The sequence below is a fragment of the Lampetra planeri genome, chromosome 61 (genome assembly GCF_965212315.1).
Source record: "Lampetra planeri chromosome 61, kcLamPlan1.2.h2, whole genome shotgun sequence".
In the NCBI taxonomy this organism is placed as follows: domain Eukaryota; kingdom Metazoa; phylum Chordata; class Hyperoartia; order Petromyzontiformes; family Petromyzontidae; genus Lampetra; species Lampetra planeri.
Window position 1 is genome coordinate 2,596,418 of NC_136167.1, and position 17,872 is coordinate 2,614,289.

The 17,872-nt window shown below is 47.6% G+C and overlaps 2 protein-coding genes across 2 annotated transcripts; one reads left to right on the plus strand and one right to left on the minus strand.

The window, feature by feature from the left end:
- Positions 1 to 706: 706 nt before the first annotated feature.
- Positions 707 to 9,437, minus strand: LOC144736500 (zona pellucida sperm-binding protein 4-like). The gene is made up of 13 exons (XM_078619046.1): positions 9,284 to 9,437; positions 8,813 to 8,886; positions 7,868 to 7,957; positions 6,924 to 7,045; positions 5,316 to 5,430; positions 4,562 to 4,696; positions 4,201 to 4,379; positions 3,774 to 3,871; positions 3,251 to 3,378; positions 2,144 to 2,333; positions 1,544 to 1,679; positions 1,309 to 1,402; positions 707 to 1,035 (listed from the first exon to the last, which is right to left on the minus strand). Exons 1-13 carry the CDS (start codon positions 9,334 to 9,336, stop codon positions 776 to 778), a joined length of 1,674 nt encoding a protein of 557 aa, XP_078475172.1. The 5' UTR covers positions 9,337 to 9,437; the 3' UTR covers positions 707 to 775.
- A 154-nt stretch (positions 9,438 to 9,591) lies between these two features.
- On the plus strand, positions 9,592 to 16,041 carry LOC144736501 (zona pellucida sperm-binding protein 3-like). The gene is made up of 10 exons (XM_078619047.1): positions 9,592 to 9,739; positions 10,228 to 10,439; positions 10,866 to 10,982; positions 11,542 to 11,641; positions 12,544 to 12,721; positions 13,337 to 13,472; positions 13,571 to 13,665; positions 14,418 to 14,512; positions 14,884 to 15,012; positions 15,864 to 16,041. Exons 1-10 carry the CDS (start codon positions 9,685 to 9,687, stop codon positions 15,992 to 15,994), a joined length of 1,248 nt encoding a protein of 415 aa, XP_078475173.1. The 5' UTR covers positions 9,592 to 9,684; the 3' UTR covers positions 15,995 to 16,041.
- Positions 16,042 to 17,872: the final 1,831 nt, after the last annotated feature.

Consider the following 17,872-nt stretch of genomic DNA (forward strand, 5'->3'; position numbering starts at 1 on the left):
GGGGGGGGGGGGGGGGGGGGGGGGGGGGGGGGGGGGGGCGGGGGGGCGCCAATTTTATAGTTCGTCCCCGGGCGCAAAATATCCTAGCTATGCCTCTGGTGGTCATGCCCAAGGAGTTAAACGTTGATGAACCGGAGGCGGCAGAGTTTATCCAGCATTCACCCCAATGCAGATAGACGGATGCGTCACCGCTTCAGAACCCAGGGATCTGAAACAAGCCACTTGTGCACAAGGCCACAAACAATGTATAGTCAAGCCTCCATCAGCGTTGGTTGTCTTTTCCAGGGGCAGAGCACTTTTGACAATGTAGACATATGCGTTGTAATGCTACAACCAAGGTCAACTCAACCTTTACTTAAAGCTAGTTAAAGTTGGCAGTATTCCGTTTCTCCCTCCTTGCCCAACATTCTTGATGTTCCTTTGAAATAGTTTGTTAGTGTGACAGAAAAAAAAAAATTGTCTCTGGACCATAATGTCCACATTTGCGTGTTTGGGGAAAAAGGATTCATTAGGTCATAAATAAAAGAAACCTGGATTCAGATTCTTTAAGCATGGCAAGGTGCTCGTTTGAAGCCAAAGGCCTAAACCTTGGTACACGTTGCTGCTATCGAGGGACTTGCCTTGGGAAGAAACGTGGCCAAATGCAGCATTAACACTGCCTACATATTGCACACACAATCCTCGTGAAAGGTCAGAACAGCAGTAGCGAATTTAAGAATTTTATTTTTGGCAATGGTCAGCAAGACATGCAAGTGCCAGCAATTACAAGTAGTCATCAATAGCCACTCCCGTCGAGCGCCACAGCCCGGCTCCTGTGCCTCCTGACGGCAATGGCAGCAGACAGGAGAGCAATGACGGCTGTGGCAATGACGAGGAGAAAGGACAGAGTCCCAGCCGAGGCCCACGATGTGGAGGGAGCCTCCAGCAACAGCAGAGCAGCGTCGTTAACAGGAGCTTCTTCAAAGAGCACGGGGCCCTGCAGTGACACCACGTGCTTTCCTACCACGCTGGAAGCGTCAGAGATGTCGTTGCGCTCTGGAACAGAAATCGGTTAATGACAACTGGCCCATACGAAAGGACATCATATGCTGCAGGTCAAGTTCCCCAGAAAATCAAACGAGAAGGTAATTGTGGCATGCTACGGGTTGTGAAACCAGTCTGCAAAGGTCACAGCAAATGCACTTTAAATATAAACGATAACATAGCAACATTAAAACCCCTTCGTCCTCTTGAAAAATCGTTACTCTGCGAGGCTTTTCTGGGTGAACAAGCACAATATATTCAATAGGTCGCGGTGGTGCTGCTCACTGTAGCGCCTGGTCTGTCCACACTGCCGATTGCACTCGGTGAGGAAGTTGGGGCTAGAGCTGTCGCACACCACGATAGAGCAGTGCAGGTAAACCTGTGGGCAGACAGAATGCATCGCTCCGGTAAGTAAAGGTTCCCATGTTTTTAGGTAGTCCTTTTGCCCTCCAGTTGTACACAGTACACATCCCTCCATGGTGACCTGGTTTTTAATGGATGGAATCAATCGGGCACTCACGAGGTCACGGGTGGTGCTGCGGTCAGAGTTCATGAAGGCGAAGGCCTGGAGTGCCAGACGCTTGTAGTGAGAAGGCAGTGGCAGGTCAGCAACACCAGGGAAGAACACACTGCAACAAGGAGACTGCACGGGGCAGCTGCACAAGAAAAAGTGCCGTTTACCCTCAATTCAAAGAAGATTGAATGCACGCATTTTTATTTAAATCTGCACGCAAGGATGAAGGGCAGCTTTAGTCAAGACATGCTCACGACTAGCAAAGCAGCCCGAATGCCAATATGCAGTGCATCTGTGCAATGCAACCATCACTGCATGTAGTCGGGCCTTGTACAAACCACCAGCTCTGGGAGGCAGAGGGTGGCTGTGTTAACATCCAGATCCCAAGGAGCAGTGGCCATCGACATTTGGGGATGGTACTGCAATCTTGCTTAGACGCCAGTACTTGATAGTCACCATTACACGAACCGTTGTCATTAACAAGGGGACATAATTAGCACATCTCTGCTTACGTGGGGGAAGAAAAAGAGACAACCAATGTCTGAAACCAGGTTGCCTCTGCAGGCCCTGCTGTGGCAGAGAGAGCACTACCCCGCCCAGCCTCACCCATCCACTACAAGCTTCCACTGCGTGGGGTCGGTGGCATCTGTCGTGGGCGTGGCCCAGCAGTCCTTCAGGAAAAGCACCAGCGTGGGGTCAGAGCGGTGCAGCAGTGACGCCTGCACGTAGAGCGGCGTTCCCAGAAGCGTTACCAGCGGGTACTGCCAGGGCTGGTACGGCGTGGTGTAGGAGTTGTCTGGCAGCGTTCAGACATGGTTCACAAGGCATGTGGATTAGTGGTGTAAAGGACCTGTTTAGAGCACATTGGACAAGGTAAAGCACAAAACCCCTAAAACGTGCGCATTACTTTTGAATTGAACTAGTGCACACCTCAACATGTTCCTGGCATAAAAATCGTGGTTTATATTTTAGTTGTATTTTCAGAATACAATTCTGTGACCCTCACCTACATACAACGGCATCTCTAAATGTCTGTAGATGATGCTGTAAGGGGGCACCATTTCACACGGAGGGATGGGAATCGGGTGCTCACAGTTGGCCAAGTTCTAGGCCCATTTTTAGCCAATTGGTAACCAATGAAGCTATTGATAACAATTCGTTCAAGCAAATGTGATCCGACAAATGAGGCTAAGAAAGCCAGTCCAATTTTCCTGTAAACAATGCCCTCAAGGAGACCGTTTTGATTGATAGGGGCATTGTCATCCCGTTCAATGTCGGCCCCACACCAACATGGTTTCAATCTAATAGCTGCTAGATTCAAAACCTCAGCAGAAATTAGCATTTGAAGTTATACGTCGTACCATGGAGAATGTGAACGTCGTTCTAGTTCCCTTATGGCGAATTATGAACTCTGTTGGCAGGTTCACAACACTGGCAGCACAGCCTAGCACGTCATCCGTTTGCAGTTCAAGTCCAGCAGCCATGCCGATTAATGCATTCAAAAATCGCATGCAGCCTGCAATCAGTGGAAATTAAAGCAGGGTTGAGCTCCTAGCCGAGCAATGGCTAAAATAATCATGACTTTCAGCAGGCTTCGAGTCAGAGCTAATACAGACCCAAGTCTTCCCTGGGTAGAGCGACATCACAACCCGTGTTCAAGGTGGCATTTGTCCATTTAGAGCTGCACAGGGTGTCGGAGAGAGCAGTACTCACCAGTGAAGACCTGGAGCAGCAGGGAGAGGGGCCCAGTGGCCGTGGCTGGAGGTGGTGGTGGCAGAGTGCTCACCTGCACTCGAAGCTGCAGGTCTCCACTTCCAAGGAAGCGGCATTGAAGAACCATCCTGGTAAAAACACACACCACCAGCCAAAAGGCATGCACAATGCCCTCACGGCAGCAAGAGATTGCAGGAGCGACACAGCAGACCGATAGGGTGTTTTGCAGATGTACCAGTGAAGGGACCCCCACCTTGGTTAATACCGCGTTTACATTAGCCATAAACCATATTCCTACTACAAGATGTTAAAGATCCTGTGAAGAGGAAAAGTCGCCTTTGTGCGTCGAATGTCCCAATTTAATAATTAAATCGCTGAATATGGAAGCACAGCTTGGTCACGGTTCTACTGGCATATGCTGCAAATATTTAATGTCGCAGGGACAGTGGCCATTGATGGGGGTGGGTCTCCTCTGCAAGACTCATGCGCACAGCACTTGCAGAGGGGTGGTGGCAGTGCTTACTTGTATGTGGATGACTTGGTGATGGCGACGCTTCCATCAACGCAGAGCTCCCGCTCGGAGACCAACAGCAACTCGTACACGAGCTCCTGCCCACTCCACTGGACACACCACAAAGTAGTCGACACAAAACGATAATGCCATTGAGTGATCAAGTAGAAGAATGATAAGTGGTACTGGCCAGGAGTCCAAATTTCTCACAATTAGCTACAAATTATATTAGAATCCCCCTAAAGTCTGGTTTGGCACTCGATTCATTTGAAACTCAATCATAAAGTGACCCTGTTGTTCTTTATCAACGCGTGCATGATTGTACTCTGCACATCAAGGAGTTGTGCATCGTGAAGGGTCTCGATGCAGCACTTCAACAAGGTCAAACAACAACCATCAGGATGGGGGCAGGGCAAAGCAGAGTCCAGGAGCCCATTACCTGGACAGTGGCACCACACGCTGCCATGGGTACGTCAAAGACTGCAAGGTCTGCAGACACTAGCACGGGGCTGCACTGCGCACTGCTACCGCCAGTCAGGTGCACGGTGCTCAGGTCCAGCGGCGGAGACGTTAGGTTCCGAGACACGGGCACCACAAAGCGCCCATCTGTGGTGCACACTGGGTGGAGCATGGCGGGAGGGTATGGTGAATCACGAAAGATGCCCCATGTAGACCGTGGTGATGGAACAAATTCAGGGAAGCAGCACAGCAGGATGCTACTGTGCCAACATAGAACCTCAAAGCAGGAGCCTAGTTTAGGTAGTGAATGATGGAACCTCTGTTTTGAGTCAGCTATGTACCAGCTTCACTGTAGAAGCAGCGGCGTAGAGTGGGGTCGTAGCAGCAGCCACTCTGTGCACAGACGTCCGCGCTCGGGACACTCTGCACAGAGTTGCATGGGAAGTTCCTGCTCTGACCAGAGCATGTGGCGATCTCTAACAGCAGCAGGAGCACAACAGGTCATCGTACAAAACCCCACACGTACTTAAAATAAAACGGCATCGTTTGAGCCACGTGTCACGTATGTTAAGGAGTGTTACGTGGCACATGACCAAATCACCTGGGCAATGCACGCAATCTCAGAAGCGGAGCAGGGTTGAGTGTACTGCAAAGATGGGCAAAAACGTTGCTCACTGGCTGTAAAAGGCTCTGGCAGTGCAGCACAATTTGTTGCATTGAAGGTTAGTGCCACTCAACCACAGCCAACAAGGAGCAGCGTGGTGAAGCATGGTCAAATTAACCCTCACGACCCAGGGCAGCACCAACCAGCAGTGCATTAGGAAAAACGCGTTTAGATGGTGCAACTATTGCAATCAGCCATTGGGGGAAAGTGCATCGGAAAAGGATTCAAGCTGCAAGTTTGTGCAGTAAAAGCCAAGGGCATGAAACGCATCTGCAGGAAATGCAAGCGCATTATTGCAAAAGCACCAGGAGAGATGATCTAGGTCGAAACAGAAAGGCAGCTGTTGACCCAACAGACCCATTCTATAGCACCAAGTCATAGGTAGTGCAGTCTGTGGGTCCGATTAGCAGAGTCAAATCAATGGTACTCACCTCCAGCCCTCGCCGATCTTAGGTTCTCAGGGCAGTCGATGGTGAAAGCCCAGACGAGTCCATTCAGCCCCTGCCGCATCTCCTGCAGCTCCACCTGGATCTTCCTCCTGCCGTCCTGGTGAAATCAGCAGTCCTGAACATCAGACTCGGGGCCAGTGCTCCAGGAAGGCTTAAAACAAATCAGTAGATTTAGTGCATTCGACATTGTTGGGCGAGGCCAGGTTAATGACAAGTAAAACTGTCAAATGGGAAACCCGCCACCACCTACCACCCAAATTAAGGCAGGTAGACCGCACGTGGGGGGGGGGGGGGGGGTTGCATTCCTGGGTCCGAAATCACGTTCCCAGGTTAACCCTTGTTATTGTACAAACGGATGCTGCGCCGCGCCGTGTGTAATACAGTTTCCATATTCAGCTTGCCACAAAACCGCCAATACTCTTCCCACACACATAGCGCTCACAAATTACCAGAGGTGGGACAAAGTCATTGTTATGCAAGTCCAAGTCGAGTCGCAAGTCATCAAATTCATGACTCGAGTCCAAGTCACATGACTCGAGTCCACACCTCTGCAAATTACCACCCTTCACAAGACTTTCATGTCTTCTGCAAGCAAACCTCAAGTAGTGCACATTTCTGGCACAAAGCTCGTATGTTGGTTAGGTCTGCCACTTTCATTTTGCTGTTGTAGATCATACATGTCCAAGTAAGCCCCGTGTGCAATATTCTCTTACATTTACGTTGGTCTCTTAGAGGCCAGCTTGGATAGTGACCTTCTGTAGCAATATATTGCCATTGATTCTATACCAAGCATCAAACTGCTCTGATTCCCTTCTTTGCATTGAATAGTATCACGAATGCTGCATCCATTAGCAGGCGTGAAATACATCAACTGAAAGCTTGTTTTGCCGTGTATTTTGTGTGATGTAAACACCAGTTAACCGTTCAAACATTGCCTCTATTAAGGTGACCACTTTGGTGACATGGACGTCTAGATGGCAAATCCTTTACCATTAAGCACCGGAAGAGAACATTTATGCTAGAGATAAGACGGAGACTAAAGACAAAAAAGCAATGCAATGCGGCAAGAAAGGATACTTAGGATTGGTTTAAAGAGTAATGTAGCGACATGGCATACTACAATGAACAAGAGCACAAATGTCAAGTGCAAATCAAGGTAAATCTGATAAGACAAAGATAGCAGATCTTGATAAGACATATGGAATGAGCATTGCATTGATTGTCCAGGGATACCAGTCAAGAGAAAGAGCTGCTGTATAAACTAGAATTAAAGTCGCTACCACCGAGAGATGATCGAAATAAATTGAAAAAGCAATGCAAACAATCTGAAAACAAATTCCAGAGTGGACGGCAGGAGCTAAAAAAATAAAAAATCTTGGAAGGAACTTAAAAATAAATGCACGAGCTAAGCAAACGTGGAGGGGAAAATGCCAGAGTAGACAAAATCAAATTAGATTCTGGCCAGACAACATCTGTGGGCACGTGATGGCCGATCGGTTATGGACTGCGAAACATCAATTTCGCTACTACCACAGCAGTCCCAGCGGGTACTAGCATCGACGCAAGTCACAACGGTCTCCTCGTGTTCACCTCCATGCGCACGTGGCAGGCATCACCAGCAGCGGTGAAGTGGAGCGCAGCACCGTCCCTCGCGATGGAGAAGCCGCAGTCCCCCTGCGCAGACTCCACATCCACAGCCTCATTCCGCACCGCTGGAGACATCAAAAACAAAGTAAAAAAACCTGCATTTGGATGGATTACACACCACAAGTTCATGTGGGCAGCGTGACTGTAAGGAGAACAACAAAGTATGGTGTCAGTGAACGCGAATAGGAAATCTCCACAGTACCAGGAACGTCTCTAGGACACCGGATCCTCAATACACTGTTGGAATTATGGTACTCCCAAACCTGCACAACGACCTCGTCTAATAGTTGCTAGTGAATAAGGCTGCCTGTTGGATTTAGCGACAAGATCTCCCAAGTCGTCAACGGAGGACTCGTGGGAAATGCAGACAATGCGAGGAGAGAACCAAAGTCTGACATGAGTCACCAGGTTCAGTTTTCAATGGAAGTCATGACCTTGCATGAAATGTTCCAACTAATGGGAGAGCGCATTGTGCATGCAATCAAGAGGTGGTATTGATTAATAAGGGATTCAACCGTCTAGTAAACACACGCAGTTATCCTATGGAAGAATAATATTTGATTATCGTCGTCTGCTGTATTAGACTAGTGGAAATGAACCCCGACGCCAATACAGTATCATGCTTTGAATCCAGATAAAATTTTCCATCGTTCATGCGAATTACATGCCACACAGCATTAACCAAAAAACCTAAAATCGACACCGAATAAGAGAAAATGAGAGGTTAGTGCACATTGAAAGCGAAGCAGTTGGGACCAAACTGGCCAGAGAATCTCATCCTCGAATCAATTTGATTGAATATATGACGCTTCTCATAGATGCTATCATACAATGGATCAAGATGTCAATTATGTCATCACGATTTAAGTGAAAGCTCGTGGACTCACTCCGTACAAAGACACGGTAGTCACTGTGGGAGGGGCTGCTCCATCCCACAGAAAAACCCAGGGTGGAGGAGATGCATTGCTTCAGCAGACCTGGGGGAGGCAGTTCAGAAGTTGAGACGTCAACATCAACTACACCTTAAGGAGCAATTAAAAAACAGCCCGCGACGGTTGCTGGGAGGGCGCACATCAGTCCCTTCACTTTTCTGTGCACACATGTAAGGTGTTGTGTGTTGTTCTTATTTGGCGCAAATTCAAAAGGCACGTGCACAACTGGGCAGTATGAACCTCACACCAGGGATCGTCAGCCTGCAGTTTCGACGCAGCTGGTTGCAACATGATATTTTGGTAGTAGACCCCTGCATTAGACTCTTGAAATTGTAGTAGAAAGTTGCCAAGGTAGAGCCTGATATGCAAATTATCAACGCGAGTGCACAGTTCGTTGTTACTATAATGGAAAGGAACAAGGTCATGATGATTTTGCACGCGAGTGTTACGTATAGTCGTGCACAGTCAAATGTTGTACAAGTCACTATTTTAAGTAAAGTTGCAAGGGCCGTGCCAATCAGTCACCAGCCATATTTTTCGAAAGCGTTATTATCGTAAAAAGGAACGTGCAAGGGAGAGTTAATGTCCCCGAACGCCCCCTTTTCCATGCGCTGGAGGATTATTAATTATCCACGTGCCGGCCTATGCCCAACGGCAGCCATCACGTCGCGTCACGTGACCGCTCCAACGGCAGGCGCACAACAAATTCACCCCCCTCCACCTCGTCCAGGCAGCGCTCTTGTTGGCAACTCGTGTCGCCGGTAACGCTTTACCAGTTCACCGAGAGACGCCGCCATTAAAGTCTTGTGCATGGCGGTGTCCAGACACACGATAGCGGTATTGAGAGAATGCGCGATGTGGTTGTCATGTGGCGACAGCAGCAGCAGCAGCGCCCCCTACCACTCGGCTCCCCCAGCGTCCGCGGTCCCAGCGACTGTCGAAGCCTCGCGTGGACGGAGCCCAGGCAGAGGAAGCTGCGGCAAGTACGAGACACGTGACCGCCAAGACGAGAGAACGCAGGGGGAGGAGAGAGAGAGAGAGGCAAACACCGCAACCCCTCCACAAAAAAAGAAGTGGCCCTGAAGCGATTTTAGGAAGGGCCTATTCAAGGCCAGTACGGTGCACGAAGGAGTTGGTGTAAACAGTGCCACGCAAAGCCACCTTTGGAACCCCTACCACCCACAATTGGGCAAGCGAGACATTTCAGGACCGCATTTCCACATTTTTATCTCAATGCATTTCTCCATGCAGGCCAGTTACCCAAAGCGATATGGAAACGCCCTCTCTTACAAACGTACACAATACTTCATTAACCAGTGCTGTTGAGGAACATCCCTGAACACCACTCAGCACGCCCCTCCGCCTCCTCACCTGGTCAGGAGCAGGAGAAGAACTCGCAGAGCCGCCATCGTAAAACAAATCATCGGCTGCGTCGCTTCCCTTAGGCCATGGACCCCTTTTATATGGAGAGCCCTCAGCGATCCCGATCCAGATTGGATCAGATCCACCCACGCATTGTCTAATCAGCGAGATTTTATCAGAGCAGATCGAGTCACTCATTGTCTCATCAGTAGAGGTTTTCTCGATCTCGGCGCACGTGCATGGATAGGAGCTGCACCGCAAATCACGCGGCACGTACGCAGGAGGAGTTCATTGGCTCATTACTGAAACTGAATGAGGCCGCGCGCAGATAAAAGCCCCGAGTCGGGACAGTAGCTGCGTTGGCTCTGCTGGTGCCGTGCTAAGTCTCCGTTTTTTTTGTTGTCCTTGCGATGGAGATCACGAGGGCTTTGTTTTCGGTCTTGGGGTTGTTATGTCTTGCCTCTGGTGAGTGGAGTTTGGCCGAAAGATTATTTTACAGACGTGTTTATTCGTCGTGTAATGTAACTGCCGTGTTTACTAATGTGAACACCATAATATACACGTACTAACGATGGGTTTGGTAGTGTGGCGTGGTGGTTAATTCACGGTTCTATATACCTGAACACGAATTTGCGTCCTGGTAATGTTAACATTGGCGAGATGTGTCTAGACCTGGGGCTTTGCCCTAATTCAGCCCGTACTGATCTGTATGGTCAAACTGACGACCGCAATGTGCGAGACTTGATCCAGTAGTGGATTGCCAAAACGTATTCTTAACCTGTCGTGACGCGTATATACATTCATTGAGGTGCTACTGGGGAATTCGAACTCTCTTGTATTAGCAGCTCCGTGTGGATGATTGACTCGAGGCTCTGAGACTTTCTACGGCTTCACTGACCACCTGTGTCACTGTTTGGGTAACTCTCGCGTCTCGTCCCGTGCGGCACTTCCAGATGCAGTGGCCACCTCCGCCACGGTGAGTGTGGTGTGTGACGAGGCGACGCTCACGCTGACCGTGAGCAGGGACCTGTTCGGCACGGGTCACCTGGCCCAGGCGAGTGACCTGTCCCTGGGAGTACCAGCCTGCCCCGTCACTGGGAGCGACGCCATTGCTGGGACGGTGACCTTCCTCTACGCACTTGAAAGCTGTGGCAGCAGCCTCCAGGTATCTGGCTGCTAATGCTGCTGTAACATAATCTGCGCAATCCAACTGCTTTATGTTTTTGCCGAGTATAGGTGCAGAAGAATTACAATTCCGCATTCGAGTCAAGCCAGACTTCTTCAATAACAGCGGGGTGTATCGCTTTGAAATCCCCTTGGTATTTGTAGATCGGTCATTGCATTATTATGTTAAAGTCCGTTCTGGTTGACCAGTCGTACATTAGAGCGTTTTTATTCTTCCATAATATATTGGGAATCTGCATTTGCCATGGTTTGTGTGGGTGTTTTTATGGGTGACATTAGCTAGGTGAATTATTTAAACCAAGTAACAGCTGCATTGGGTCTTTCACCAAGGTGTTTGAGCTTTTTTTATTATTATTCCGCTAGTATTGCAATGGGTAATAAACCCCACTTCTTCCTCCCTTCTTAGACGAGTGCAGAGCTGCTATCTTACGAGAACTACCTCTACTACCGCCCCACGTCCAACACGGGCATTATCCGCACAAACTACGTCGCCGTGCCGGTCGTTTGCCGCTATCCCAGGCGAGTTCACCAGCAGTCTCTTGTTGAAATTTTCTTAATTTTGAAGTCCAGCTAAACTGTTTACAATTCTACCACTGTCTTTAAAAATTACGTGCCGTTGCGTGTGCTTTAGCTTTGCGAGGCCTGAATTGCAATAAAGCCAATGTCAGCTAGTTAATCCACCGATGGAAAGTCTCCCTGTGCTGTCTGTCGTGGGGGTTTTTAGTGGCAACTTTACTGATGGGTTCACATCAAACGCCTGTCATGGCCTGTCTCAAACATCCAGCCTTGCAGTGTCCACGCCTGAAGTGGTGCATGCATTGCATACTGTGTGAACCACGGTTCCCTTAATTATACTCCATTCCCCCAAGTCGTCTACTTTACTCTTATTTGGTCTTCGTCGGATAAAACTCTTGCAAGTTGCGATGTTAAATATACTCTGAAAATATGGTTCTGTGTCTATTCGTTGTAAGATGTTAACGACATTGCAATAATAATCTGGTCACAAATTGGTGCAGTTGAGCATCACCCACCTCTGCTCTTTGTAGAGAATGTGTGCCTGATCTCTTCCTGACTGCAGGAAGGGGAACGTGTCCAGCAATGCCATCAAACCCACATGGATCCCGTTCAGCAGCGCCAAGGTTATGCAACAGCAACTGAGCTTCACACTGAGGCTCATGACCGGTCAGTGGTGATGTAAGGACGTTGATTGCCTATTATGCATATGGCTACCACCAGGATGGCAATTTAGACTACAACCCCTTCAAGATGTGTGCTTGGTATTGAAGAATAGGCCACATATATGCCCGAGGTCCCTAAACTTTATCTGAGGTTTAAGAATAGGGTTACCCCTTTTTTTCTGGCACCAAAACTGTGGTGTTTAGATGTTAAAACGCCAAACTGAGAACTTTTTTGCGAGGAATCTTGTCCACATTAACGACTAATTGTGGTCAGAATGCAAACAAAACTGATAATATATGCATTGTCTTTGAAATTGATTGGTCCACACCAGACGGCTTTCTGTCGAGACGAAAGACTCTGCCAGAAAGAAAGCTGTCTCTGGTTTCCACCAAATGAGTTTCAAAGATGATGCATATATTATCAGTTTTTACTGGTATGAACGAAGTGAACCAGCCTACAATGGATTATATCGTCCGTCCAGCAACATCGCCCCCTACTGCAAACATTTGGCAGGACCCTACAAAAACCTTTACACTCGGTGAGGGTTTCCTGGCTAAACAAGTGTAATAATACATTATGTTTATATTCTTTGGTTATTTGTTCCTACCAGCCCACCCCGCAGGGACCTGTTTTATTTGCATTCTGACCACAAATTTTGTGGTTAATGCAGACATAAATCATTTGTAAAACGTTTCAGTTTGCTGTTTTAGCATCTTAACACCTGTTGCCAGAAAAAAGGGAAACCTATTCTCATTTTGGTACTGACAAAGGAGGTCCCGTGATTTATCTTGGTTTCTTCCACAAGCAGTGGCGTGAGCAAGCACTTTCCTGGCTGCGCTTTTAGTCTGCACTCGGCCTTGGCAATTGTGTTTTGAAGTTGTCTAATTGTGTTTCCTTTTATAAAGACGACTGGAGTGTGGCGCGACCTTCCACCGTATACCAGCTGGGCCAGACTCTGCATGTCGAGGCGAGCGTGCAGACGCTGAACCACGTCCCACTCCGAATCTTCGTGGTCAGCTGCTTTGCAACCCCGGTTCCGGACAGGAACTCTCCCCTCAGCTACCAGATAATTTCTAACTCTGGGTGAGATTTCTCTCTTAATCCCACCTAATGAATGTTTATGTTCCTTGTCTTTAAAGGTGGCATTCCACTGCTTGAGTATATAACAGAGCCTGACCTTGGAATGCCGCTGAATCTTGCTCTGATGGTTAAGCCTGACCAGGTGTATGGTTAATGATTTTTACTGGTAGGAACGAAGTGAACCAGCCTACAATAGATTATACCGTCCGTCTGATGTCCGATTAGGTGTAGCAACATCGCCCCCTACTGCAAACACTTGGCAGGACCCTACAAAAAAAATTAACTCTCTCTGAGGCTTTCCTGGCTAAACAAGTGTCATAATACATTATGTTTATATTCTTTGGTTATTCGTTCCTACCAGCCCACCCCGCAGGGACCTGTTATCATGTGGTGTCTGTCGGTACATTACTGATGAGAGATGTGGTCAATGTTTGTCATCGGTGACTGATTTGGTTTGCGAGTGGGAGGGGGAGCCCCTTGCCCCTTAAGAGGTGGGCTTGGCGCACCCTCTGTGCCGTATTATACAGTGGAAGAGGAGTACTACATCTCCTAGCGCTGGCTTTCTGCTGGCCTGCCCTATGTAAAGTCACGTGTCGTACATCTACGGTGCCTGTGCAGGTGTCTGGTGGATGGCAAAGTCTCGTATGATGCTCACCTTACTTCTGGCTTCCTGCTCCGGCAAAGTGACAACGTCCTTCGCTTCTTCATCGATTCCTTCCGCTTCCTTGCGACGTTGACCAACAATGGCGACCAGGTGATCTACTGTCATGCAGGCTTCTACAGAAACCACCTTTTTAGCCACGTGGTAGGCAGTGTGATTGAGTAATAACCATCTTCCTCTTCTCGGTCCAGGTTTTCGTGTTCTGCCAGCTGAAGGTTGCAGATGTTGCTACATCTCCTACGGCTGTCAATAAAGCTTGCACCTACAGCCCCTCGGCTGCTTACAGGTTGGTCTGCTTCCTTGCATTGCCCAGCAATTTGTTTTTCAGTGTCTTCCATCCAATAGCTCAATCCATGCCTTGCATGTGGGCTACATATTATTGCATGCCTGTGTGCTTAACTAATATCCCTGAGAGCTGACTGGTTTCTAGCTGCAACTGGTATTACAACATTTCCTGTGCAGGTCCCACGGGTCTTCTCTTGTTTAGATTTATTCAGGTGATTATTGGTCATAGCCTGCACTTGTCTTGAGTTTATCAACAAGTGTAGCAGCCTGCAAACGACGTCTGTCATTCGTTTGAGCTCCTTTTGAAAAATCTCAGCCTCTTAGCCAGAGTTCAAATCTCACTCGTGGCTAATGTCGGGAGCATCAACCGAGCCTCGCCTTCGTAGATATTTTTTTTTCTTCCTCAAGCTGATCACCAGGGCTGGTGTGTAACAACATTGGAAGTGGTCCTGTTCACAGACTTTCCCTTCATGCTACAAATACTTTCAGTACTTTCCTATAACGCTCTGACTCTACAGGTCGGGTGCCGTCATACAGTTAAACACAACTACGCCCATAATTGTATTCCTGGCCACTGCTCTCATCGAGTGGCATTGTCGCTATCGGTCTGATCGACCGTGGTGCTGGCCAAATGGTACACCACTGTACGTTGCTTGCCCTGAACGGGTGCTCAATCGGCACTTTTCTCAAATGTGAACGGATACGAGTGAGCATTGCCTGTGTAACTACAGACGACGTTCGTGTGCAATGCAGGTGGGTCTCTGCTGATGGCTCGGACTCGGTGTGCAGCTGCTGCGAGTCCACGTGCCCCAGTGGAAGAAGGCGCAGGGAAGTGGCAGCAGTGACTGGTGAGTACAACCGTCGTATTCAGCCATTTAGTCCTGTACAGAAAACCCTTGAATATGAAGGGAGTTACGTTCTTGGAAAGTGTCAGAAAAGCCAAACTGCGACATTCACTATGTAAGCCTTGCCTAAATAATGGTGTTAGGTATGTGCCAAGTAAACTAAATGGAAATAATTTCTATTTAAAGCTTTTGTGACTGCAGGGATCCATATTCTTGTTTTTTTTTTTTCGGTAAAGTCACGTAGAAGGGAAATAAAAAAATTAAACACTAAAATTCTCATGACGTTTGGATTGCAACACAAGCAATCATCATCAGTTGTGTATGGGCTTAAGCCTGGGCCTTCGCCACATTACTAATGTGGTCCTCTCACTCAGGACCGTCGTATGCGGTGGAAGATGTGATGCTGGGCCCCATCGTGATTGCCAAGCCCTTCTCAGATGGTGCCGAGCCAAGCAGCCCTGCAAAACGGCAGCAGCCACGGGTTTCTACATCTGCATCCAAAGGTAAAGCTACCAGATTCTTTCATGGCACATTTTTTCCAGTCTCGGTTAAAAGCTATTTCTCATACTTTGATACTGGCAAAAAGGTCCCATGATGCATCTGCTCGCCCAGGGATATAAATGCTCTGATGCATGGATTGTTGTTGTACTGTTTGCCTTTTGACGTTTTCTGGTTTGACTCGGACTAGCCCATAAAGAAGGTTGTCTCTGGTGTAGACCAATCCGTTTCAAAGATGATACCTATATAAAAGGAGCATGTTCACCAAAAGTGCGTGCGGTTAATGCAGACTTAATTTAAAACCAGGACATCCATGAGGCAATGACGCTTTAAGGTTGACCTCTCATGGATTGGCAGTCTGTAATACTTAATCTCTATACGGAACTTTGTGCAATTTGGGGAGGAAGCAATTTGTTTTTCGAAGTCTGCTTTCTTACTCCTTTGAAAGGGCATATGACATCCAACTACAACCCCTTTCCCCAATAACAAGTTGAAAAGGTACAAAACACGGATATTACAGCAGTGCCCTAAAAGGTATGACCAACAAATATTGCCATGATCCTCCTTAAATGTGCTTTGGTCGTCAGATGTAAATGTTTAAGATCTCAATTTGTTTAACATACCTAAAATGATATTTGTGATTGTTTTTTAATAACATAAGATTGTGTGACGTGCTGAAGTAAAGCCATCCACCAGTGTTAAATGGCAAACCTTGGTGAGTGACAAATTTGAACAGTACACCTTTACCAAATACTTGGATAGGTCAAATGCCCCCACAACCTCCAGCATGCGGAAACCCTAGCTTTACGGCTCTGCAGATACCCACCAGCCCTTTCTCTCAATTGTTATTTTACAGGTGCTGCTCCCGTCCTTGGTCTGGGAGTGGCTGCGCTGGTGATGGCTGTCGCAGCAAGCGCCACGGTGGCTTTGTTTGTTTCGAAGAGGCGTCACACGACTCCTTCAAAGGGATTGGAAACGAGCTTCTGATCTTCAGTTGCTTTGCTTAAGTTGTGATAAATAAAACTGGTGCATTACTTCTTGTCTTGTGGGGTCTTTGCTTGGCGTTTCGAGCACTTTGTGTAACTACACCATAGCCCAGTACATGAGGGTGAGCATGGAAACAATTGTGGTCTCCAATTCATGCGTGCCAGGACCAGTAGGATGTACCTAATAATAATGGCAAATATTTTTGTTTTAAACCTTCCCAATTGTCCAAACTGGCAGTCATTGTTGTCCATGTACAATGGAGCAGTTGAACAATTTCAAGTAAGAAATCCATTCCTATGTCACTTTAATCTTCCATAAAAATGGCCCCAGACGTTTTTAACCGTGGCAGTAATTGGGCTTTGTTGGTACATTACAAAGACGGATAATGTGTAACAACCGTGCAAAAAATAGGAGCATTTAATACTGTACTTAAGCTGGTTGGAGTATTACATGTGGAAATTTGCTTCCAGAGTGCCCACAGCCTTAAATAAAAATATTACCGGTAGGAACAATTCCACACTGCCCACCAGGGATTGGTGATCTGTCTTTCATAGCCACGCCCTCGATTTGTATTTCATAGAGCGCTTCGGGCGGGCTTAGTATCACGTGACACGCCGCCCCACGTACCTTGCGCCGCGTGACACAGATCGCACGAATGCGTTATCCAACCAAGTTCCTACCTGCCCATTCCGAAGGAACTTGTTATTACAAATGTTATCAGTTCAGGACAAAGTAACTTTATACCATGACATTTCAGGCGCTAGGTCACGTAGATGTTTCGTATGGTTTTTTTTTACTTAAAAGGAACATTCAAATCTCCCCGAAAAAAATATAGTACCGTTTCATGCGTCATGGCAGTTATTATGCAGGATTGAGCAAGTCCAGGAGAAATGGTCTTTACAGGTTGTCAGTCCTTCATACAGTTTGAGGAAGTTGAGGAGAAACGCCAAGGTAGAAGGGAGGAGGTCAATGATTTCCAGGCTGTGTTTGAGGCAAACGGTCTCCCTAACAGCCAAGTTTTCCAGGCAGATGGTTTAACACAGGTAGTTGTAGACATGAGACTCTGGGCTATCAGCAAGTGTGGTGGTCATCAGAGGCGTAGCTAAGGGGGGGGGGGGGGGGGCAGGGGGGTACATGTCCCCGGGCGCCAAGGTAAAGGGGCACCAAAATGAGGCTTGCAACGTTACATTATAACTTATTGCGGCGGGTGCGGCAGCCTGAAACTACTGCACAAATCTACACCTCAACCTAAAAGTTTATATATCCCGCCACACACAGCCTACATGTCATGTAATTACATTTTGGTACGCGCGCCTATTAAGAACTTGCATGGAAGAACGTCCCAAACAACAGACAGGTGCAGTCTTTCAGCCTTAGTCACTGGCCTGTTTTTTGGTGGCAGAAACTACGACTGCCTATTTTTAGCTCTTATTAGTGACACCACGCTCCAAGCGGCTGCAGCAGCCAGAGCAGCATGGTTTAAACGCCGACTAGCGAACGGAGAGTAAGTGAATCGTTCGTGGCTATTATATTCAACAATCAATAAAGCTGCTTACGGTTTTTGTTGTCTATTATTTACATCATCGAGTTCAAACTCACGAGCTTCGTTTGAGTTAACAAACGGTTTCAACAAGTGGAGAAAGCCAGAAAAACGAAATTCTCATGAAAACAATCCTAACCACCGCACAGCTTTTACTGCATGGAAGGAAGCCGAACGAAGGATAATTGATGGTACTGGAATTGACGCAGTGGTTCAAGCTCAGATTCATTTGGAAAAACAACGTTGGCGAGATATATTGCAAAAAATACTCACCTGTATTAAGTTTCTGGTTTCACAAAATTTGGCACTACGTGGCCATGAGAAAAATTTGAATGCAG

Excerpts from the sequence above, each read along its gene's own strand:
- LOC144736500 (XM_078619046.1), bottom strand. The coding sequence starts at position 9,336 with ATGATTTGTTTTACGATGGCGGCTCTGCGAGTTCTTCTCCTGCTCCTG. Across the intron at positions 8,887-9,283 it reads CTTCTCCTGCTCCTGACCAG|CTTCCTCTGCCTGGGCTCCG; the intron begins GTGAGGAGGCGG and ends TACTTGCCGCAG. Across the intron at positions 4,697-5,315 it reads AAGATCGGCGAGGGCTGGAG|AGATCGCCACATGCTCTGGT; the intron begins GTGAGTACCATT and ends TGCTGCTGTTAG.
- LOC144736501 (XM_078619047.1), top strand. The coding sequence starts at position 9,685 with ATGGAGATCACGAGGGCTTTGTTTTCGGTCTTGGGGTTGTTATGTCTT. Across the intron at positions 10,983-11,541 it reads TTTGCCGCTATCCCAGGCGA|GGGAACGTGTCCAGCAATGC; the intron begins GTTCACCAGCAG and ends GACTGCAGGAAG. Across the intron at positions 12,722-13,336 it reads CAGATAATTTCTAACTCTGG|GTGTCTGGTGGATGGCAAAG; the intron begins GTGAGATTTCTC and ends GTGCCTGTGCAG.